Genomic DNA, 20260 nt, shown 5'->3' on the forward strand with positions numbered 1-20260 from the left:
TTGTCTGGAACTTCCTTTCTCTGACTGCTCTCCAGCAAATTTCTTTTCTTTTTGTAGTGGTGCAGGGGATTGATCCCAGTGCTTCAGGCATGCTAGGCAAGCACTCTACCACATCCCTAGTGCTCACCTGCAAATTTCTGCTCATCCTTCAAATCTTACCTCCAGCATCATCTGCTCTGCGAATTCATCATTCAGGTGAAGAGAGACGCTCACACACCTTGTTCCTCTGCACCTTTCAAAGATTTCTCTATCATTCTGCTCCTCCCACAATATTGCAATTTATCTCTTTCTCCATTGGACTCTGAATTTGCTGAGGTAAAAAACATGGTTTCTTTTAATTGGTGCCTGACATGTTGTGTGGCACTGAGTAAAAAAGTTGCAAGAATATTTCAATGCTGTATTTCTCTCTCTCACTTTCTCTATGAATTATTATAAATTTTTCTGTACATTTAAGAGTACATGGCTGGCATTGAAGCCCTTTGTCACATAATGTACCAGAGTATCTCTCTCCCTCTTTTTTCTTTTTCTTTTTTTTTTTTTTTGGTACCAGGGATTGAACCCAGGAGTGCTTAACCACTGAGCTATATCCTCAGTTCTTTTTTATTTTTTTTTTATTTTGAGATAGATTCTTACTAAGTTTCCCAGGCTGGCCTTGAACTTGTGATCCTCCTGTCTCAGCCTCGTGAGTTGCTGGGATTATACAAGTGCACCTGGTTTATTTAACTTTATTATCCTGAGTTTTTCAAAAATTTATTACACTAAAAAAATAATGATAGTGCATGAATTTATTCTGGATCACTTTTCTCGGCACTTTCAAACTCCCAAGATCAGTACCCTCATACAGTCCTTAATTCACTAGAACAGTTTGTTATTCAAGAGGCATATAATAATTTATTTACCATGAGGTGAAAATTTATTGGGGATTGAATATTTATTTATATTTGGTGCTGGGCTTGAACCCAGGGTGCTTACCGCTGAACTATACCCCGAGTCCTTTTGATTTGTTTATTTTGAGACAAGGTTTCACTAAGTTGCTTAGGGCCTCACTAAATTGTCAAGGCTGGCTTTGAATTTGTGATCCTCCTTTCCTCAGCCTTCTGAGTTCCTGGGATCACATGTGTGTGCCACCATGTCAGGAGAGGACTGGATTTTTTTTTGGGGGGGGGGGTACTGGGGATTGAACTCAGGGGCGCTCAACCATGAGCCATATCCCCAGCCTTATTTTGTATTTTATTAAGAGACATGGTTTCACTGAATTGCTTAGAACCTCACTGTTGCTGAGGCTAGCTTTGAACTCCTGATCCTCCTGCCTCAGCCTCCTGAGCTGCTGGAATTACAGGTGTGTGCCATTGCGCCTGGCCAAAGATTGGATATTTAAAGTTTTAAAATATCTTCCCTTAAATTACTTATCTGCCTTCCAGAGAAAGTGTTAAGGGGAGGATTATGTCAAAAATGAGGATCGGAAGCTGAGCACAGTGTCTACTTGCTTGTAATCCAGTTATTCAAGAGGTTGAGCTAGGATTGCAAATTTGAAGGTAGCTTGGGCAAATTTAGTGAGATCCTGTCTCAGAATTAAAAAAACAAAACAAAACAACACACACACACACACACACAAAACACCAAAAGGACTGGGGATGCAGCTCAGAGGCAGAGTACTTGCCTTGAAAGTGGGAGGCATTGGGTTCTATCTCCAAATACATCAAACAAACACACACACAGACAAAACATTGAGGAACAGAGAAGTCTAACTGTATCATATTTGTTCATTGGAAAAATCACTGGACCAGCCCTTTGGGGGAATGTTTATAACATAGTAGTCAATAGAGTTGGTTGCTCAAATCAATTGTAAGACTTCAAGAGCCATCACATAAACCCTGAAAGATGAAATGGCTTGTTCAAATTTACAGAGCAAATGGCCAAGCTGAAACCAGAGCCAAAGCCTAAGGGCTGTCTTTGAAGTCAAGTCTTTTTGTTTTTTTTTTCTTTTGGTGAGGGCTATAAACAATGAAAAAGATGTGGTTGCCTCATATCTTTGAATCATTCTTAAGGAGCAAATTGAGCATGAACAGTAGATCCGGGTCTTTAGGGAAGCAGGGCAGCCATACCACTTTGTGGAAAATGGAACTCAGTTGTTGGATATCTGGTATTTCTGGGCACAGTGATGGTCATTTCCACATAATATTCCATCTGAAGAGCCCAAGACTGAAATGGATGTGGATACTATAGAGATTCTTGCTTAAACTCTTCAATATGTTTAAAGAAATGTTCTTTAACATTTACCAATTTTTAAAATTGTTTCTGGTATGGTAAAATTTTTCTCCCCAAATATATCATTCAGAGTGCTCTAAGCATAAATGAGACATTTAGAATTCTATTCCCTGCAGTACCTAACACAGAGTTTGGATGAAAATGTTGCTCCTTTTAGATCTAACTGATAAAGGAACTTGGGTCTTCAGTTTACATTTTTACCCCAGGCTAAATTTCTCCCAGGTCTTTATTTGACATAAAGTAGACTCCAAAGTTGAATGACAAGTCTTGACTTGAAGATTTTCACTGAAGGGTCTGAAGAAGATGTTTAATGTCCATTCAGGCTCTGGACCTGTAATCGAGTCACCTGGGGTGTGTGGGCAGGTCTTGACAGCCCATAGCTGTGTAGTTCTGGTATGCTCCTTAACCTTTCTTGCACCCAATTTCTTCTATTTCCATCAACAAAATGAGCACAGTAATGCCTGATCTGCTGGCTTCTTCCAGGTTTGAGGTGAGAAATATGAAGATATTAGCAGAGTAACTTACAAAACAGCAAACAACTGAGAGCAAAAATTAAGTGAATGAATTAAATCAAATCATACAAATCATGCAAAAATTATTTAATTAATACTTAGTCAAATATCAGTTCCTCTATTTCTACAGACTCTTGAGTTTCAAGTTAGGGAAAATTCTTTTTAAATTTTATATCATGAAGTTCCAAGAAAATTATTATATTATTTAACAAACAAAAGAGTTCTTCCTCTTTTGTTTGTTAAACAAACAGGCCTGGATTAGGTATTAAAGAACTCACTGAATCCTGATGACACCACGGGGTAGGTGTATTTGGGGAAACTGAGGCACAGAGAAGTGAAGCAATTTGCCCAAGAACCATTATTGAGTAGTGGATCTGAGGCTCAATTACAGGTAGGTTCTGTCTGTGCAACTGGATGGCTAAGAATGAAAAGATGAAGTATCCCCTGCCTACTTGGACCCCTCGTTCAATGTGACTACTGTTTTTCTTATTTTTAAACAAAGGTACTTTCATAGAGCGAAAAAGTAGAAATGGAATCGAGAACAGATGATTTTAATGTGTGCTTTGGATATGAATTCACTTAGGGGAAAGGGTGGTCATGTTCTGCTTCTGCTGGGAGTTTATAAAATGTTTTTGGGCTGTGCTGATTTAATCAGGCAGATGTGCTCCTGAGATATTTGAATATTTTTTGCATGCTACAAATGTTTATCAGGTCATCAAACTCTTGTATAAAAATGCAAGCAAAATCATTGAGACATGTTTATGTTCCACCAAGTGAATTCAGCGTGTGAAACAGAAGTTGTATCCCATGCCCTGTATGCTTTCTCCTTTTATAGCCACATCTGGACAACTTTCAATAGACAAGTCTGAGGTGTACACTGTGGGTGTTTATAGAATTCTTCCTGAGTCAGATCAACAAGACCAGTTTCCTTGCACAACTGAAACAAAGTGGCAACATTTCCTTCTTATTTATTTATTTTTGGTACAAAGGATTGAACCCCAGGGCATTTTACCAGTGAGCTAATTTACAGTCCATCCTTTTAATATTTTATTTTAGTTTATTTTTTTGGTGGGGTACCAGAGATTGAACTCAGGGACACTCGACCACTGAGCCACGTCCCCAGCCCTTTTTTATATTTTGTTTAGAGATAGGGTCTTGCTGTCTTGCTATGTGCCTCACTAAGTTGCTGAGGCTGGTTTTGAACTCGTAATCCTCTTACCTCAGCCTCTCAAACCACTGGGATTATAGGCACGTGCCACTGTATCCAGCTTCCTTTATTCTCAAAAAGCATCTGTTGGTTTGGGGGTTTAATTGTTCTTCTTTTTCTTTTATTTATTCTAACTTGTTAAACATGATGGCAGAATGCAATTCATTTCATATTGCACATATAGAGCACAATTTTTCAAGACACTGATTGTACACAAAGTATTTCCACACCATTCGTACTTAGGGTGATGATGTCTAACTCATTCCACCATCATGCCTACCTGCTTTTCCCTTCTTTCCCCTCTCTCCCTTTGACCTATCTAAAGTTCATCCATTCCTCCCATGCTCCCACCCACCAACCGCCATTATGAGTCAACATCCTCATATCAAAGAAAACATTCGGCCTTGGTTTAATTGTTCTTTTAAAAAATAATGTTATTGAGATACAATTTACATGCCATGTGAGACACTCCTTTTTAGTGTAAGAAGGCACGATTTTAAATTACAGGGTTTCTTTTTCTTTCTAGGGTTGCATCTACAATGGAGACTTGGAAGATGTTTTTGGCCACCATCTTTCTTGCAGCTAGTTTTGACTTCATCAGAGCACAGAAGATTGGTAATGCCTGGGATTCTTTAAGATCAAATGATTACCTTGCCAGGAACCTGGTGTTCCTGACAATCTTAGAAAATATTATAGGAGCTTCATACTTAGAAAAGGGGAATCAATTCATTGAAGGAGAATTTACTCAGAATCTGGGAGCTTTTGGTAAATGATGGGTACTTGATTTTTTTTTCAATACTTAATCTCAAGTGACAAAAAAGGGATATTAAAAGTGCCATACTTCAGAATGTATTATCAGGCTCTGAAGTGCTTTTGTAAAAAGGGCTTGTTCTGCATTCTGCTTTGTTTCTATGGCAGAGCTGTTCCAAGGGGATAATTGTCATCATGAGATGGATAGCTTCACTGAAAACTGGTGACACTGCTACAATTTTTTGTAGTCATTTTAACAGTGTTGAGACTTTCAAGATGAAAGTCATATCAAGAGAAGATTGTTTGAATAGCCTGAAGCCCCTGTGAGACATTATGAGGTTTAAATATTCAAATATAATTACATAGACTGTTATTTGTTGGGGAAAAAAAAAACATGAAGCTCTCTAAATTTTCCCTTTGGCCCTGGCTCCCATCCCTGTGAACAGAAGTGGTGATAGTCGTCTTATAATGTTTCAAAATCCTAAAACTACAAAGAACTAATGGAGGGCTTAAGAAAGTTACGAGGTATGGAAATGTAATCCTCCTGGTAGCTGCACATGAAGGAACCAATACTTGTCTGAGAAATATTCCTACAGCTGGGAGATTTTTTCTGCTTGGAGAGGCCAGGGAAACACTTCATAGCCTGCATTTGACTGATCCTGAAAGAGTTGTTTCAGGGACAAATGAGTAGGCCAGCCCTAGAACAGTCACTGAGTTATTTTTTTCCCAACAAGATTGCAAAGGAATCTGATTGAAGGGTCAAAGCTTAATTCTCCAGAAGTGACAGGTGGATTATTGTCTCTGGATTGGATTACACCAACTTCCTCCAGTCCTTCTCTGTCTAAGCTCTCACTTGGTCTTTACTTTTCTAAAACATGAATTCCCCCACCCCTGCTTTGGTTCTGAGGATTGAACCCAGGGCTTTGCAATTGCTAGGCAAATGCTCCCTCCACCACTGAGCTACATTCTCAGCCCTTTTTGTTTTATTTTTGAGACAGGGTGTCCCTAAGTTGCTGAGTCTGACCTTAAACTTTTGATCCTCTTGCCTCAGTCTCCCAGTTCTCCCACATCGGCTAGGATTGCAGGAGTGTGCCAACACTACTAGCTTGAAATGTGGATATTTTTTGATATATTTTAGATGGACACAATACTTTATTTTATTTATTTATTTTTATGCCTAGAGCATGTTTTAGGCAAGTGCTCTACCACTGAGCCACATCCCCAACTCCTGAAACATGGATTTTTAATTTAACTTTCAGGATATGGACTAGATGTTAGGAGATCTGGCTTCTACCTAGCTCTTTGGATTTACAGTTGAGTTTTTCCTTTTCAGGTCTTATTTTCCTTCTTTGTGACTTGAGAAAATTAGATTCCTTATTCTATGCTTGTGCTGTCCAATGCAGTGACTATTAGCTGCATTGACTGCTTAAATTAAAACAAATTAAAATGAAGTAAAATGTAAAATTTAGTTTCTTCCTCATACTAGCAGCATTTTAAGTGTTCAGTGGTCACATGTGCCTTGTGGCTGCAAACATTGCATGGATAATCTCACAGGATTATTTTCAGCTCTAAAATTTTGATTCCTGTGTTTTCATGGTTGTTCAAGATTTCCAACCTTGTAAGTGCTCTCCCTTCCCGCCCTCCCTCCTTCCTTTCTTCTCATAGATGTGGGCAGTGAGCTGTAGCCCTGGCAGCAGCTGGGAGAATAGGTGTGCCAGCCAATAAAGAGGATCTAGGTGGGCACCAGCAGTACCCACTACTCTTAGAAAGCTGTTATTTTTATTTTTATGTTTAAAATTTTTTTTTTATTAAGTTCAGGGGATGTGTGGAGAGCCAGGAAAAGGAATCTGATTGAAGGGTCAAATGTCTGTCAGAAAGGAACGGAGGGTGGCAGGGGACTGGATGGGCAGCTACAAGGAATCGGAGGAGATGATTGTGTATCTCAGGCTGTATGCATACTGGCATCCATTGGACCTGTGGGGGGGAGTGAGGCACTGCATTGGGAGAGATGGATTTCCAGCCAGTAGATGTCAATTTGTAACATTTTATCTTAAAGCATCTCTTTCTCAGTCTGCAGGAAGGACTCTGTGGGAGATGTGGTATTTCTGGTGGACGCCAGCATCAACCCCCAACATGCCCGCAGTGTGCGGAACTTCCTGAACATCCTGGTTAACAGCTTTAATGTCAGCAGAGAGACCATCCGGGTGGGTCTGGCCCAGTACAGCGATGCACCCCACTCAGAGTTCCTGCTTTCCACGTATCACCGCAAAGTCGATGTGTTGAGACACATTCAGAGGCTTCAATTTAAGTCTGGGGGAAACAAGTTGGGCCTGGCTTTGCAGTTCATTCTGGATCACCACTTCCAGGAGGGAGCCGGGAGCCGTGCAAGCCAAGGGGTGCCCCAGGTCGCCATGGTCATCAGCAGTGACCAGGCTGAGGACCATATTCGTGAACCTGCTGAGGCATTTAGGAAGGCAGGCATCCTACTTTATGCAGTTGGCATTGGAAATGCAGCTCTGGCAGAGCTCAGGGAGATTGCAAGTAGTCCCAAGGAGAAGTTTACCTCCTTTGTTCCCAGAGTCTCTGGCCTGATCAGTCTTGCCCAGAAGCTGCGGCTTGAGCTGTGTGATACTTTGGCAAAGGCAGCTCAACCTGTTGACCCTGTATCTCCAGGTACACAAACTTCTCCCTCCTTTTTTTTTTTTTAATTTGAATGTCACAAAACTCAAAACATTAGCTCTTATTCATCTCTCCTACTCTTCTTATTTTCCACATGTGTGCATGTTTAATTTTGAAATTAAAATTTCATTAAGTCATTAGTATATTGACATAAGGATGTAGTATTATTTGATTCTAGAATGATATTGTTATTCTTAGCTTAACTTACCCATATTGTTTGGATGTGAGTGCAGAATAGGAGAGTTTTCCCAGAAAGTGTGCATATTTCACTGCCAGTGTTTGGTATAATATACTGGTTAAAAGAAAAAAAATTAGGGAAAGGAAAGATCTGGGTTCAAATTCTAGTTCTCTGCATTCTACCTTTTTTTTTTTTTTTAAAGTAGAGATTGAACCCAGGATGTTTTATTAATGAGTTATATCCTCAGTCCTTTTTATTTATTTGTATTTTAATTTTGAGACAGCATCTTGTTGAGTTGCTGAGGCTTGACTTGAACTTGCAGTCCTCCTGCCTCAGTCTCCCAAGGTGTGCATCATCATGCCTGGCTAGTTCTCTATTTTCTAAGTGTGTTATCTTGGACAAGTAACTTAATCTCTCTGAATCTAACTTTTCTTTCTGGGATGAAACTTTCTGTCTTAGAGAGTTATTGAAAGCATTAAACAAAATTGTGCAAGAAAAGTGTTTAGCACGGTGTATAGGCAACCAGAAGTGCCCATAAGCATTTCCTAGTACTACCTGTCATTATCTGTGTTGATGATGTACCTTTCATCTACTTTGTACTTCTATTGGAGATGGGACATGAGCTGGCGAAAATTCTTTATAATTACCAAGCTATATAATAAAGCAAATTATGCTTTATTAGGTTGTAGCTCCATAATAAAGCATACTTTGCTTTATTATACTTTGAGCAGAGAAAGAGAAAATTGCTTGTGTGTTCCATCAACACCCACAAGAGGAAGGAGCCTTCCTTATTTATTCATTATTTTGGTATTTTGTATAGAGTAGGTGACACTTTGGACCCTTTGATGCAGCAGTATGAGGTTGTAGCTCTGCATTTGCATGACCAAATAAATATTATATGTCTTACTTTTCTATAGTATTTAAGGTTTACAAAGAGGTTTTGTAAACATATTAATAATAACTACCATTTGCTTGGTGCTCTGTAGTTTTCAAAACTTGTTTATTTTGCTCATCTGACTGATCCATCATCCCAACTTTGTTGGATATGTAGGTAATGAGTATCAATATTTGCATTTTTCAAATGAGAAAACAGGCCAAAGGGTAGCACAAAAAATGCAGGACAGAGCTAGGTCTTTTAATCAGTCCCAGGTCTTTTACAGCAGGTGTGTGAGGTAGTGTTCTCAGAAGTAGAGCCTGAGACAAGGATTTGGATATATGTGGTGTGTCACAAGCAAGGATACTGGGTTTGGGGGAACAGAGAAATAGAAGAATGTAAGGAAGGGTGTGATCTCAGGCAAAAGTTTCATAAAGAGCAGTTTCAACCTGATATGGAGGGGAACTCAAAAATGTAGATGATGCCTCAGAGGTGTTTTGACCCTGAATCTGGGTCAAGCAAAGATCTGGCCTTTTTTTTCCTAAATTTAATTTGTGAGTGAAGAAGTTCCAAAGGCTGGAGGGAACCTCCCAAAGAGCAGTGTACAGAAATAGTAAAAGTAATCCAAGAGGAACTGGGAGGAGCACAGATATTATCTACTATTGTAGACTATCTTATTTTATCCTCCAAACAATCCCATAAGAGTCTGAGGTCTACTACAAAAATTTCAGAGTAGAAAATTAAGTCTTAGTGATAAACAGGTCACAAAATTGCTAGGTGGTAGCACAGCGATGATATGTATCAAGGAACATGAAACATATTCCAGTTTTCTGCCCTGCTGATGCCAGCACCTTCCTTTTGTGACAGAATAGGAGGCTGATGGCTTATTCTGACCAGAAATTTCATTTTTCAGCCTGATGCTAAATTTACACAAGTGTTTTCCCTTTTTAATAAGATTCAAGGGATCATCCAAGTGGATTTCAATGTCGGAGGTTATCAGTAGAGCAGGTCTGAAGTACTGGAAGATTATGGAGTGGAGGAAAGTGATGTCGCTCTGAGCACACTGAGGACCACTCAGTATCAGCTGCCTGCTATTGTGATTCCTTTCTGTGCACCACTTAGCACCATTGATTCTAAGTATTTTGAATCAATGGTGCTAAAAACCCAGTGACCCCCCATGCCTTTTTCTCTCTCTTTTGCAGCTTGCAGAGAAGTAGCCCTCGCAGACATTGTGTTCCTAGTGGACAGCTCTACTAGCATTGGACCCCAGAATTTCCAGAAAGTCAAGAACTTCCTTTACTCCATTGTCTTGGGGCTTGACATCAGCAGTGAACGGGTCCAGGTGGCACTCGCCCAATATAATGACAATATCTACCCAGCCTTTCAGCTGAACCAGTACCCTCTGAAGAGCGTGGTCCTGGAACATATCCAGAATCTTCCCTACCGCACAGGAGGCACAAACACAGGGAGTGCCTTGGAATTTATCCGGACCAACTACTTGACTGAGTCGGGTGGCAGCCGGGCCAAGGACAGGGTTCCTCAGATAGTTATCCTAGTGACAGATGGGGAGTCAAATGATGAGGTTCAGGATGCAGCTGACCAGTTGAAAGAAGATGGAGTTATTGTATATGTGGTAGGAGTCAATGTTCAGGATGTCCAGGAATTACAAAAAATAGCCAGTGAGCCATATGAGAAGTTTCTCTTCAATACTGAAAACTTCAACATCCTGCAGGAATTCTCAGGAAGCCTTCTTCAGACTCTGTGCTCAGCAGTGGAGGGTAAGATAAAAGGTGAGAAACTGTGTCAAAACCTCACATTACAACCAAACCGCTTAACTTTCATATAAGCCAACATATTCTGGGCCTCATGGGAGGGCAGGAGAAGGAATGTCTATTATCTGTGAGGAATCTGGGGAGACTTCCTAAAGGAAGGGATGTCTGGGTTGGATTTGAAAGATAGATGGAGTTCTCATAAGTAGAAAAGAACATTCTACCATGTTCAGAGGAAACAGCATGGGTTTTAGAGTCCAGAGTGGCTGCTTTTTAATCTTTCATTTACCATATTTCAGTTATGTGAGCATCAACAGCAGTTTCACCTCATCAGTTTCTTTACCTGCACAATGAAAATAATAATACTTGCCCAGAAGAATGACCTACGAGGACTAAAATCAATAGTATATAAAAAGTTTTAATACAGATTAAGTATTTAGTAATGGTCAGTTTCTAATGCTTGCTCCATTGGTTGAAAAAGAACAATGGAAAGGTTCTAATAAAGCAGAAAATAGAGGCAGAAAATAGAGAGCTTTGTGAAAGATCCATACAGAGAAGGGGGAAATGCACAATATATATAAGCATTGTGTAGATGCAGCACCGCTCCTTCTCACATGGGCCACACAAAACCATTCTTGTGTGAAATTTTCACAAGAGCTTGATTTGATTCACTTTCTCCTCTATGTTTTCCCCTCTTCCTCTTTTCTTTACTTTCAGAATACACCAAGGCCTATGCAGATGTGGTCTTTCTTGTGGACACCTCCCAGGAAACATCAAGGGCCAGTTTCCAGTGGATGCGGAATTTCATCGCCAGAACGGTTAGCATGCTGGAGGTTGGCAGGGACAAGTACCAGATTGGACTGGCTCAGTATGGTGACCAAGGTCACACTGAGTTTTTGTTCAATACCTACAAGACCCAGAATGAGATGATGACTCACATCCGTGAGCGATTTGTGCTCCGAGGTGGCTCCAGGAGGACGGGCGAAGCTCTGAGGTACCTTCATCAGACCTTCCTCCAGGAAGCAGCAGGAAGTCGGATTCTACAGGGCATCCCTCAATTCGCAGTGGTCATTACCTCCGGCAGATCTGAGGATGAGGCCTGGGATGCTGCGCAGACACTGAGGGAGAAGGGCGTGAAAGTCGTGTCTGTGGGTGTGCAGCAGGCTGACAGGGGAGAACTGGAGGGCATAGGGTCCCCAGCGTTTGTATATGATGTGCCGGGAGAAGATGGAATCAGACAGATATCACAGGATGTGAGTATGGTGATCCAAGGGACTGGACAGCCAGAGTTCAGGACTCAGGCTACGGAGGAAGCCATAGTAGGTAAGGCTTGGTTCCTGGCTATGTGAGCCGCTGGGAGGTCTCACACTCTAAGAGGAAAATCTGTGGAAGGATCAGAGAAAGGGGGCATTCTGGATTCCTTAGTAGTGGGGTATTGACATCTGTGGATAGGAAAAGGAGGCCTGGGATGCCTCCAATACACATCTTGTATTAATTAACTCTGATCGCTAGAACGACACTGCATAACAAACCATTTGAAAAGTCAGTGGTTAAAAAAAGAATAATTTATTCTCACGGATTTGGGCCAGTTGATCTTAACTGGGCCTAACTGGTAACTTTGCTGATCTCACCTGGGCTCATTTGTAGACCTGGAATTTGGCTGAGGGTTGACTCATTTAAGCTTGGCTCTTCTCCGTGTATCTCTCATCATCTTCCTGGGCTCATCAGGCTAGTCTGAGCATATTCTTTCCATGGTAATGGCAGAGGTGCAAGAGAGAAACACACTCACATAAGTACTTTTCAGACTCCTTCTGCGTTTATGAACATTCCGTTGGCCAAAGAAAGTCAGATGACTATGTTAACATCAGTGGAATAGGAAAGTATATTTTTCTCATGGAAATGAATATTTATTTATTTATTTATTTTTGTACCAGGGATTGAACCTGGGGGGTGCTTAACCACTGAGCAACATGTCCATCCCTTTTTATATTTTATATATAGACAGGGTCTTGCTGAGTTTCAGGGGCTCACTAAGTTGCTGAGGCTCACTCTGAACTCAGGATCCTCCTGCCTCAGCCTCCGGAGCCGCTGGGATTACAGGCGTGCACCACCAAGCCCCGTGGAATTGAATATTTCTGAACAATAATACAAGTTACCATATACATTTTCCAGGATTAAAAAGCATTCAGGCTTTTCCCAAGGGATTAAAAAATCTTTCCTTAGGTTGGCATTTGAAGGAAGATGCTATGAGTGTTTTGGGTAGGACATTCCTAGTACAGGATTTTCCTGGGCATCATCTGAGGTGTTGCACCCCTGATTCCTGCCAGTAGCATCTTCGAAAATTGTGCAATCCAAAACACCCTCATATAGTCTCAAAATGTCCCTGAGGAAACGTGCACTATTGGTTGGAAACCACTGGGCCTTATCTCCTTCTAAGTCTTTTTACATATTCTGCTCACCAGCCAAACTGAACTATTCATTTTTTGCCATGTATATGTCTTGCTTTCCCACCTCTGTCTCTGTCTTTGAACATCCTACTATCCTCCTGGAATACCCACAGTCAAAATTTACCTTTCAGGCTGGGTGCAGTGGCACATGTCTGTAATCTCAGCAGTTTGGGAGGCTGAGACAAAAGGATCGTGAGTTCAAAGCCAGCCTCAGCAATGGTGAAGTGTTAAGCAGCTCAGTGAGATCCTGTCTCTAAATAAAATACAAAAATAGGGTTGGGGATGTGGCTCCGAGGCTGAGTGCACTGTAGTTAATCTAGTACCAAAAAAAAAAAAAAAAAAAAAAGATAAAATAAATAAAAAGAAAAAGAAAGAAAGAAAAAATTTGCCTTTCAGTTCTGAAGTTATCTCTTAGTGAAGATCCTTTGATCTGCACATCAAAAGGGACCTAGCTGTCCTTTTTCTGAAGTTGTTTATACCTCTCCCCTGACCTCCCAACATCTGGAGCTTGGGAGCTTTGCAGTTTTATGAACACATATGAGACAAGAAGAGCATAAATCAGCACAGTAACAAGGAGCCAAGAAGCTGATAGGTACTACATTAAATAGAATCAGAGCACAGGGAGGCCTCCTGGAGAACGTGAAAAGGAAGGAATTGCACTGGTCCTTTAAGTAGGGTGTTATTTTGATATATGCGGAAAAGGGAAGGGGGCACTTTTGGTAAGGGGAAGATTCAGGTAAGGGTTTCTCATTCCTGATAAGGATGTGAAAGTGGAAATAGTCTGAATAAATGTGGAAGAAAGTGAAAAACTGTACCAACTGGGACCAGAGGGAGGGTTTAAGAGCTTTAAGGGATGAGATTAGATTAGGTAGGATGTGCCCTGATTACAGGGTCCCAAGGCACTAGAAGGAATTGGAGGCTTTTAAGCAGGAAAAGTGGCACGATCAAGAGCAGTCCTGAAGAGAGCCTTTGGCGGGCATGCTGGGTTCTAGGTGGCATCTAAGACCCAGAAAGTATTTAAAGCTGAAACGCCATCTGGTCACATGTGGAGAGTGTCTGGGACCAGCCAAACCATGGCTCTGATAATCATGAAAGAGATGAATCCTGGAGACAACTTGAAAGGAGAATAATAGTACTTGGTACCATTAGGGGAAGGAAGGGAGAAGCCGAGACTTCTGGAGTTTCTAGAGAAAGTACTCAAGATTTGTCAAAACCAGGGGCAACACCCTTTCTTAAAATTCAGGGTTGATTGTTGATTTTTTTTATATATATATATATATAAAAGGACCATAAGGGAAATTAGAGGACACCAAGAGACCAAAGAAAGTCAAAAGTTTACTCCGTGGCCCTGTTTTACCTTCTCAAGATCTTATTTCACAATATTCAGTTGTCCATACACCGATTTTAGCTTTTGGCATATATCATTTTGGTAGATTTCTTTTATCATGTATCAAAGCAGATGGACCCCATTGACATGTAAACATGGTGGGCTTCCCTTCATTGGGCATTGCCCTAAATAGGAAAGGCATTATCTGGAATCTGTGTGGCAGGTAGTCTACCACGCGGCCTGCGCAGTGGTTTCATTAATGAGGTTCTGGCATTAAGTTAGTTAGAAGAGATCAAAATAAAACACACAGACAGTACCTTATTTTATATTGCTAGGTCCGAGACGGCTCGCCTCCCTGGTTCCCCACCTCAAGCCGCCCAGCAGGGCAGCGAGGATTACTCTGGGCTAGCAGGAGAGAGAGAGAGTGAACACGTCGGGGAGTAGCCTCTTATTGGGGAACAAGAGATTCAGGGGAGAATTCCATCCAATGAAGGTTGAGGGGGGGCTGCACTCCAAGGTCAGGGTCAGTGATTGGGTCTCCAGGGTCAGTGGTCACGCACACCCACACGGATGGGCTCTCTCATCAGGAAAGGGTCGGGATAACTCCGACACAGCCAGAGCGCCTCAGGCCCTTAACGGGAGTCACCCAATCACGTGTCAGAATGGCTCCCCACAAGGTAGTTTATGCTTCCTTCTTCCATTTGAGGCAGGCAGAAGGGGAGGTCCTTTTATACCAAAATAAAACAGCTAACCCAATATTTGGACAAAGATTTTTCACAGGACCCTATAATCTTTCATATCGTCTCTGTTGAAATAACATGAGAGTTATCAGAGAAAGGTGTACAGATTAGTTATACTTTGCTATTTCCAACTTTCATTGAGAGAGGAAAAAAATTATTAAATGGAGGAGGTTTCAGACCTATAAAAGAGAATTTGTCCCAAGACTTCTTGAAACTAGTAAAACAAAGAAAAAAATAAAACTAGTCTAGACTAATTCTTCTAAGACACTTAGATAAGTTGAAAAATGATCTTCAGTACTTTATTGTGGATATTCTTATTTTACATAGTTTGCAAATGATGTGACTACACTTTCTTGTGAGAATTTTGAGATAGTCATGAACCCTGTGATGTTCTTTGTCAAACAAAGGCTTCCACTATATTCTAAAGTGCATGAAGTTGGGAAATGCAAATCAAAGCTTGCTGGTATTTCATTTCACTCCAGTTAGAATGGCAGCCTTCAAGAATACAAGCCATAATAAATGCTGGAGAGAATGTTGGGAGGATGGCAAATTAGTACAACCACTATGGAAATCAGTATGAAGGTTTTTCAAAAGACTAGACCAAATGACCCTGCAATATCATTCCTCATTATTTATCCTGAAGAATTAAAGTCCTCACACTCTGGGGATACATACATACCCACAAGGGAACCAGCCTCGGTGTCTGTCAGTGAATGAATGGATAAAGAAAATATGGTATATATACTCAATGGAGTTTTACTCAGCCATAAAGTAGAACGAAATTATGTCATTCACAGGAAAATGAATGGAACTTGAGAGCATTATGTTAAGTGAAATAAGCCCTCCGGAACAAGACAGGGATGCCCTCTATCTCCACTTCTATTCAATATAGTTCTCGAAACACTGGCCAGAGCAATTAGACAGACGAAAGAAATTAAAGGCATAAAAATTGGAAAAGAAGAACTTAAATTATCACTATTTGCAGATGACATGATTCTATACCTAGAAGACCCAAAAGGGTCTACAAAGAAACTACTAGAACTAATAAATGAATTCAGCAAAGTGGCAGGATATAAAATCAACACGCATAAATCAAAGGCATTTCTGTATATCAGCGACAAAACTTCTGAAACGGAAATGAGGAAAAACACTCCATTCACAATATCCTCAAAAAAAAGAATACTTGGGAATCAACCTAACAAAAGAGGTGAAAGATTTATACAATGAAAACTACAGAACCCTAAAGAGAGAAGTAGAAGAAGATCTTAGAAGATGGAAAAATATACCCTGTTCATGGATAGGCAGAACTAACATCATCAAAATGGCAATATTACCAAAAGTTCTCTATAGATTTAATGCAATGCCAATCAAAATCCCAACGGCATTTCTTGTAGAAATAGATAAAGCAATCATGAAATTCATATGGAAAAATAAAAGACCCAGAATAGCAAAAGCAATTCTAAACAGGAAGTGTGAATCAGGCGATATAGCGATACCAGATTTCAAACTATATTACAGAGCAATAGTGACAAAAACAGCATGGTACTGGTACCAAAACAGGCGGGTGGACCAATGGTATAGAATAGAGGACACAGAGACTAATCCACAAAGTTACAACTATCTTATATTTGATAAAGGGGCTAAAAGCATGCAATGGAGGAAGGATAGCATCTTCAACAAATGGTGTTGGGAAAACTGGAAATCCATATGCAACAAAATGAAACTGAATCCCTTTCTCTCGCCATGCACAAAAGTTAACTCAAAATGGATCAAGGAGCTTGATATCAAATCAGAGACTCTGCGTCTGATAGAAGAAAAAGTTGGCTCCGATCTACAGATTGAGGGGTCGGGCTTCAAATTCCTTAATAGGACACCCATAGCACAAGAGTTAATAACAAGAATCAACAAATGGGACTTAATTAAACTTAAAAGTTTTTTTCTCAGCAAGAGAAACAATAAGAGAGGTAAATAGGGAGCCTACATCCTGGGAACAAATTTTTACTCCTCACACTTCAGATAGAGCCCTAATATCCAGAGTATACAACGAACTCAAAAAATTAGACAATAAGATAACAAATAACCCAATCAACAAATGGGCCAAGGACCTGAACAGACACTTCTCAGAGGAGGACATACAATCAATCAACAAGTACATGAAAAAATGCTCAGCATCACTAGCAGTCAGAGAAATGCAAATCAAAACCACCCTAAGATACCATCTCACTCCAGTAAGATTGGCAGCCACTATGAAGTCAAACAACAACAAGTGCTGGAGAGGTTGTGGAGAAAAGGGTACACTTGTACATTGCTGGTGGGACTGCAAATTGGTACGGCCAATTTGGAAAGCAGTTTGGAGATTCCTGGGAAAGCTGGGAATGGAACCACCATTTGAGCCTGCTATTGCCCTTCTCGGACTATTCCCTGAAGACCTTAAAAGAGCATGCTACAGGGATACTGCCACATCGATGTTCATAGCAGCACAATTCACAATAGCTAGACTGTGGAACCAACCCAGATGCCCTTCAATAGATGAATGGATTAAAAAAATGTGGCATCTATACACAATGGAGTACTATGCAGCAATAAAAAATGACAAAATCATAGAATTTGCAGGGAAATGGATGGCACTAGAGCAGATTATGCTTAGTGAAGCTAGCCAATCCCTAAAAAACAAATACCAAATGTCTTCTTTGATATAATGAGAGCAACTATGAACAGAGCAGGGAGGAAGAGTAGGAAGAAAAGAGTAACATTAAACAGAGACATGAGATGGGAGGGAAAGGGAGAGAAAAGGGAAATTGCATGGAAATGAAGGGAGACCCTCATTGCTATACAAAATTACATATAAGAGGTTGTGAGGGGAATGGGAAAATAAACAAGGAGAGAAATGAATTACAGTAGATGGGGTAGAGAGAGAAGATGGGAGGGGAGGGGAGGGGGGATAGTAGGGGATAGGAAAGGTAGCAGAATACAACAATTACTAATAGGGCATTATGTAAAATTGTGGATGTGTAACCGACATGATTCTGCAATCTGCATTTGGGGTAAAATTGGGGGTTCATAACCCACTTCAATCTAATGTATGAAATATGATATGTCAAGAGCTTTGTAATGATGTGAACAACCAATAAAAAAAAAGAAATAAGCCAAACTCAGAAGGTCAAAAGTTGCATATATTCTTTTATAAGTGGAAGCTAGAGAGGAAAAAGGAAAAGAAGAGGGGGGTGTCTCATGAAAAGCAAAGGGAGACCAGTAGAGTAGAGGAAAGGGAGTGGGAAGGGAGGAAGGGAAGGAAAGGGGAAATACTGGGGAATGTTATTGAGCAAATCATATTGTTATATCATGTGTATGTATGAATGTAACAGTGAATCCCACTACTACATATAATTATAATGTACCAATAAAAATTTGGGGAAAATAAATAAAAACTTGAAGTGCAAAAATGCATGAAGTTCGGATATTATTATAATTCATAATAACCAAAATATTATTGTAGTAGATACATATAACTTTGTATGTGAATATTGTCTTTATTTCTCTGCTCTCATGCAAGTACACTTCTTTCTGTTTTGGTTGTTTACAGCATGTCCAACTGCTATCCCAGCTGACTTAGTATTCCTCATCGAGGAATTTAGCAGGGCTAGGCAATCCAACTTTCAACAAGTTGTCAATTTCCTAAAGACGACTGTCAACTCTCTAAGCATTCGTCCTGATGCCTTGAGAATTGCCTTGGTTTTCTACAGTGAGGAACCACGACTTGAATTTTCACTGGATACATTTCAGAGTTCAGCCAAAATCTTGGAGCATTTGGACAAATTGACTTACCAGGGAGGAAGAGGAAGGACAAAGACTGGTGCTGCTTTGGATTTCCTGAGGAATGAAGTTTTCATTCAGGAGAAGGGTGGCCGATCCCACCAAGGTGTGCGGCAGATAGCTGTGGTCATCACAGAAGGTTTCTCTCAGGACAATGTGTCCAGACCCGCTTCTCACCTACGCAGGGCAGGGGTGACCATCTACGCAGTTGGTACCCAGCATGCCTCAGAGAGCAAGGACCTGGAGAAGATGGCCACATATCCTCCTTGGAAGCATGCCATCCCCCTTGAATCTTTTTTGCAGCTCTTCGTTGTGGGAAGCAAGCTTAAGAACCAGCTCTGCCCTGAGATTGTGGGCAAGAAGGCCTTCTTTCCTGGGATGGGCCATACCCTACAAGAAGGTAGGAAGGCCTTTTCCAAATTTGATTAATATTTTTCTTTTCAAAGTTTTTACTTTGCTTGCTCTATGTACCTACCTGTCTACCTGACAGAAGAGAAAAAATTCCAGAGTCCATTTGTTAAAAGAGAGAAACCCCAAACTTAGAAATTTCTGTCTTTATTTTTTCTCTTTTTAAGAATATGAAGTAAATAGTGAACATTCTTTTTTTTATTTTTGGTTCTGGAGATTGAACTCAGGGGAGCTCAACCACTGAGCCACATCCCCAGCCCTATTTTGTATTTTGTTTAGAGACGAAGCTCACTGAGTTGCTCAGTGCCTCTCGGTTGCTGAGGCTGGCTTTGAGCTCATGATCCTCCTGTCTCAGCCTCCCCTGCTGCTGGGATTACAGGAGTGTGCCACCACATCCATGGCCCAGGCTTCTTTGAATATTGGATTTCTGTGTTTTTTTTTCATAAACCATAAAATAACATATTGCATGTAATTTCTGGTTTCAGTTTCCTTTGAATGAGTAGAGAATTTAGCCATTTCTGAGATAAGCCAAGTACAGAAATCCTTCCCAGTTTTCATGGTGTCAAATATTCTGTCTTTTGTAGTGCTACCTAGCATATTAACAATTTTTTGGAAACAACTTACCTTTATTATTTTTAAGCATTTAACCTGGTTTTCATAGATACAATAAACCTCTTTATTCACAATTGTGTCTTATTGATTTGCACAATATCTTATTAATTGTGTAATTATAAAAAACTGCCATAAACTGGCTGGGAGCAAACCCATCTCTATCGTAGTTAGCTTATTTTCCACAGAGCAAAGCAGACTTTGGGCACTCAGTGTTTTGTGGGAGCAAATTCATGTTTTACAGAAGGAAAGGAGAGCAGCAATTTATCTGATGAGTTACTTAGGTGGAGGTTAGTTAGGAGAGTTCCTACTGTATATGCAGCTAAAACAATAAAACAAAACAAAAAACGTGTATATGTTTGGGAGTAAAAATACCTAAAGTTTGAATCTCCATTTGCTGCTTCCTCGCTGTCATAAACATCCTTATTGCTATCTGCCTGCTTTTCTATTTTTTTCTCACCTCTGCTGGTATTTCTTAAATTCAAATTAGAATCATAGACTTAAATGAGAATCATTGACATGTAGATATCTGACTTAAAAATTCAAGGCTGTGATTATATCTTCAGGGGAAAAAATTACTGAATTAAAAAAAAATGCTGAATGATCTTGTAATTTCTTGATTACTTGTCCTGAGGTCTAGAAATATGAAATATGTAAATAAGTTTTCATCTTTCTCTTT

The 20260-nt window shown here is 40.3% G+C and overlaps 1 protein-coding gene across 1 annotated transcript in view; it reads left to right on the top strand.

The window, feature by feature from the left end:
- Nucleotides 1-4526: 4526 nt before the first annotated feature.
- The window catches only part of LOC308652761 (collagen alpha-4(VI) chain-like), a gene marked incomplete at its 5' end in the record, with an annotated part of 92639 nt that continues 76905 nt past the window's right edge, over nt 4527-20260 (top strand). Inside the window, 5 exon segments of the mRNA XM_081300798.1 lie at nt 4527-4602; nt 6808-7410; nt 9671-10258; nt 10955-11560; nt 18335-18964. Coding sequence (XP_081156924.1) covers nt 4527-4602; nt 6808-7410; nt 9671-10258; nt 10955-11560; nt 18335-18964 — 2503 coding nt within the window.

This window comes from Spermophilus citellus (assembly GCF_964194105.1).
Source record: "Spermophilus citellus genome assembly, chromosome: 7".
Classification (NCBI taxonomy): Eukaryota; Metazoa; Chordata; class Mammalia; order Rodentia; family Sciuridae; genus Spermophilus; species Spermophilus citellus.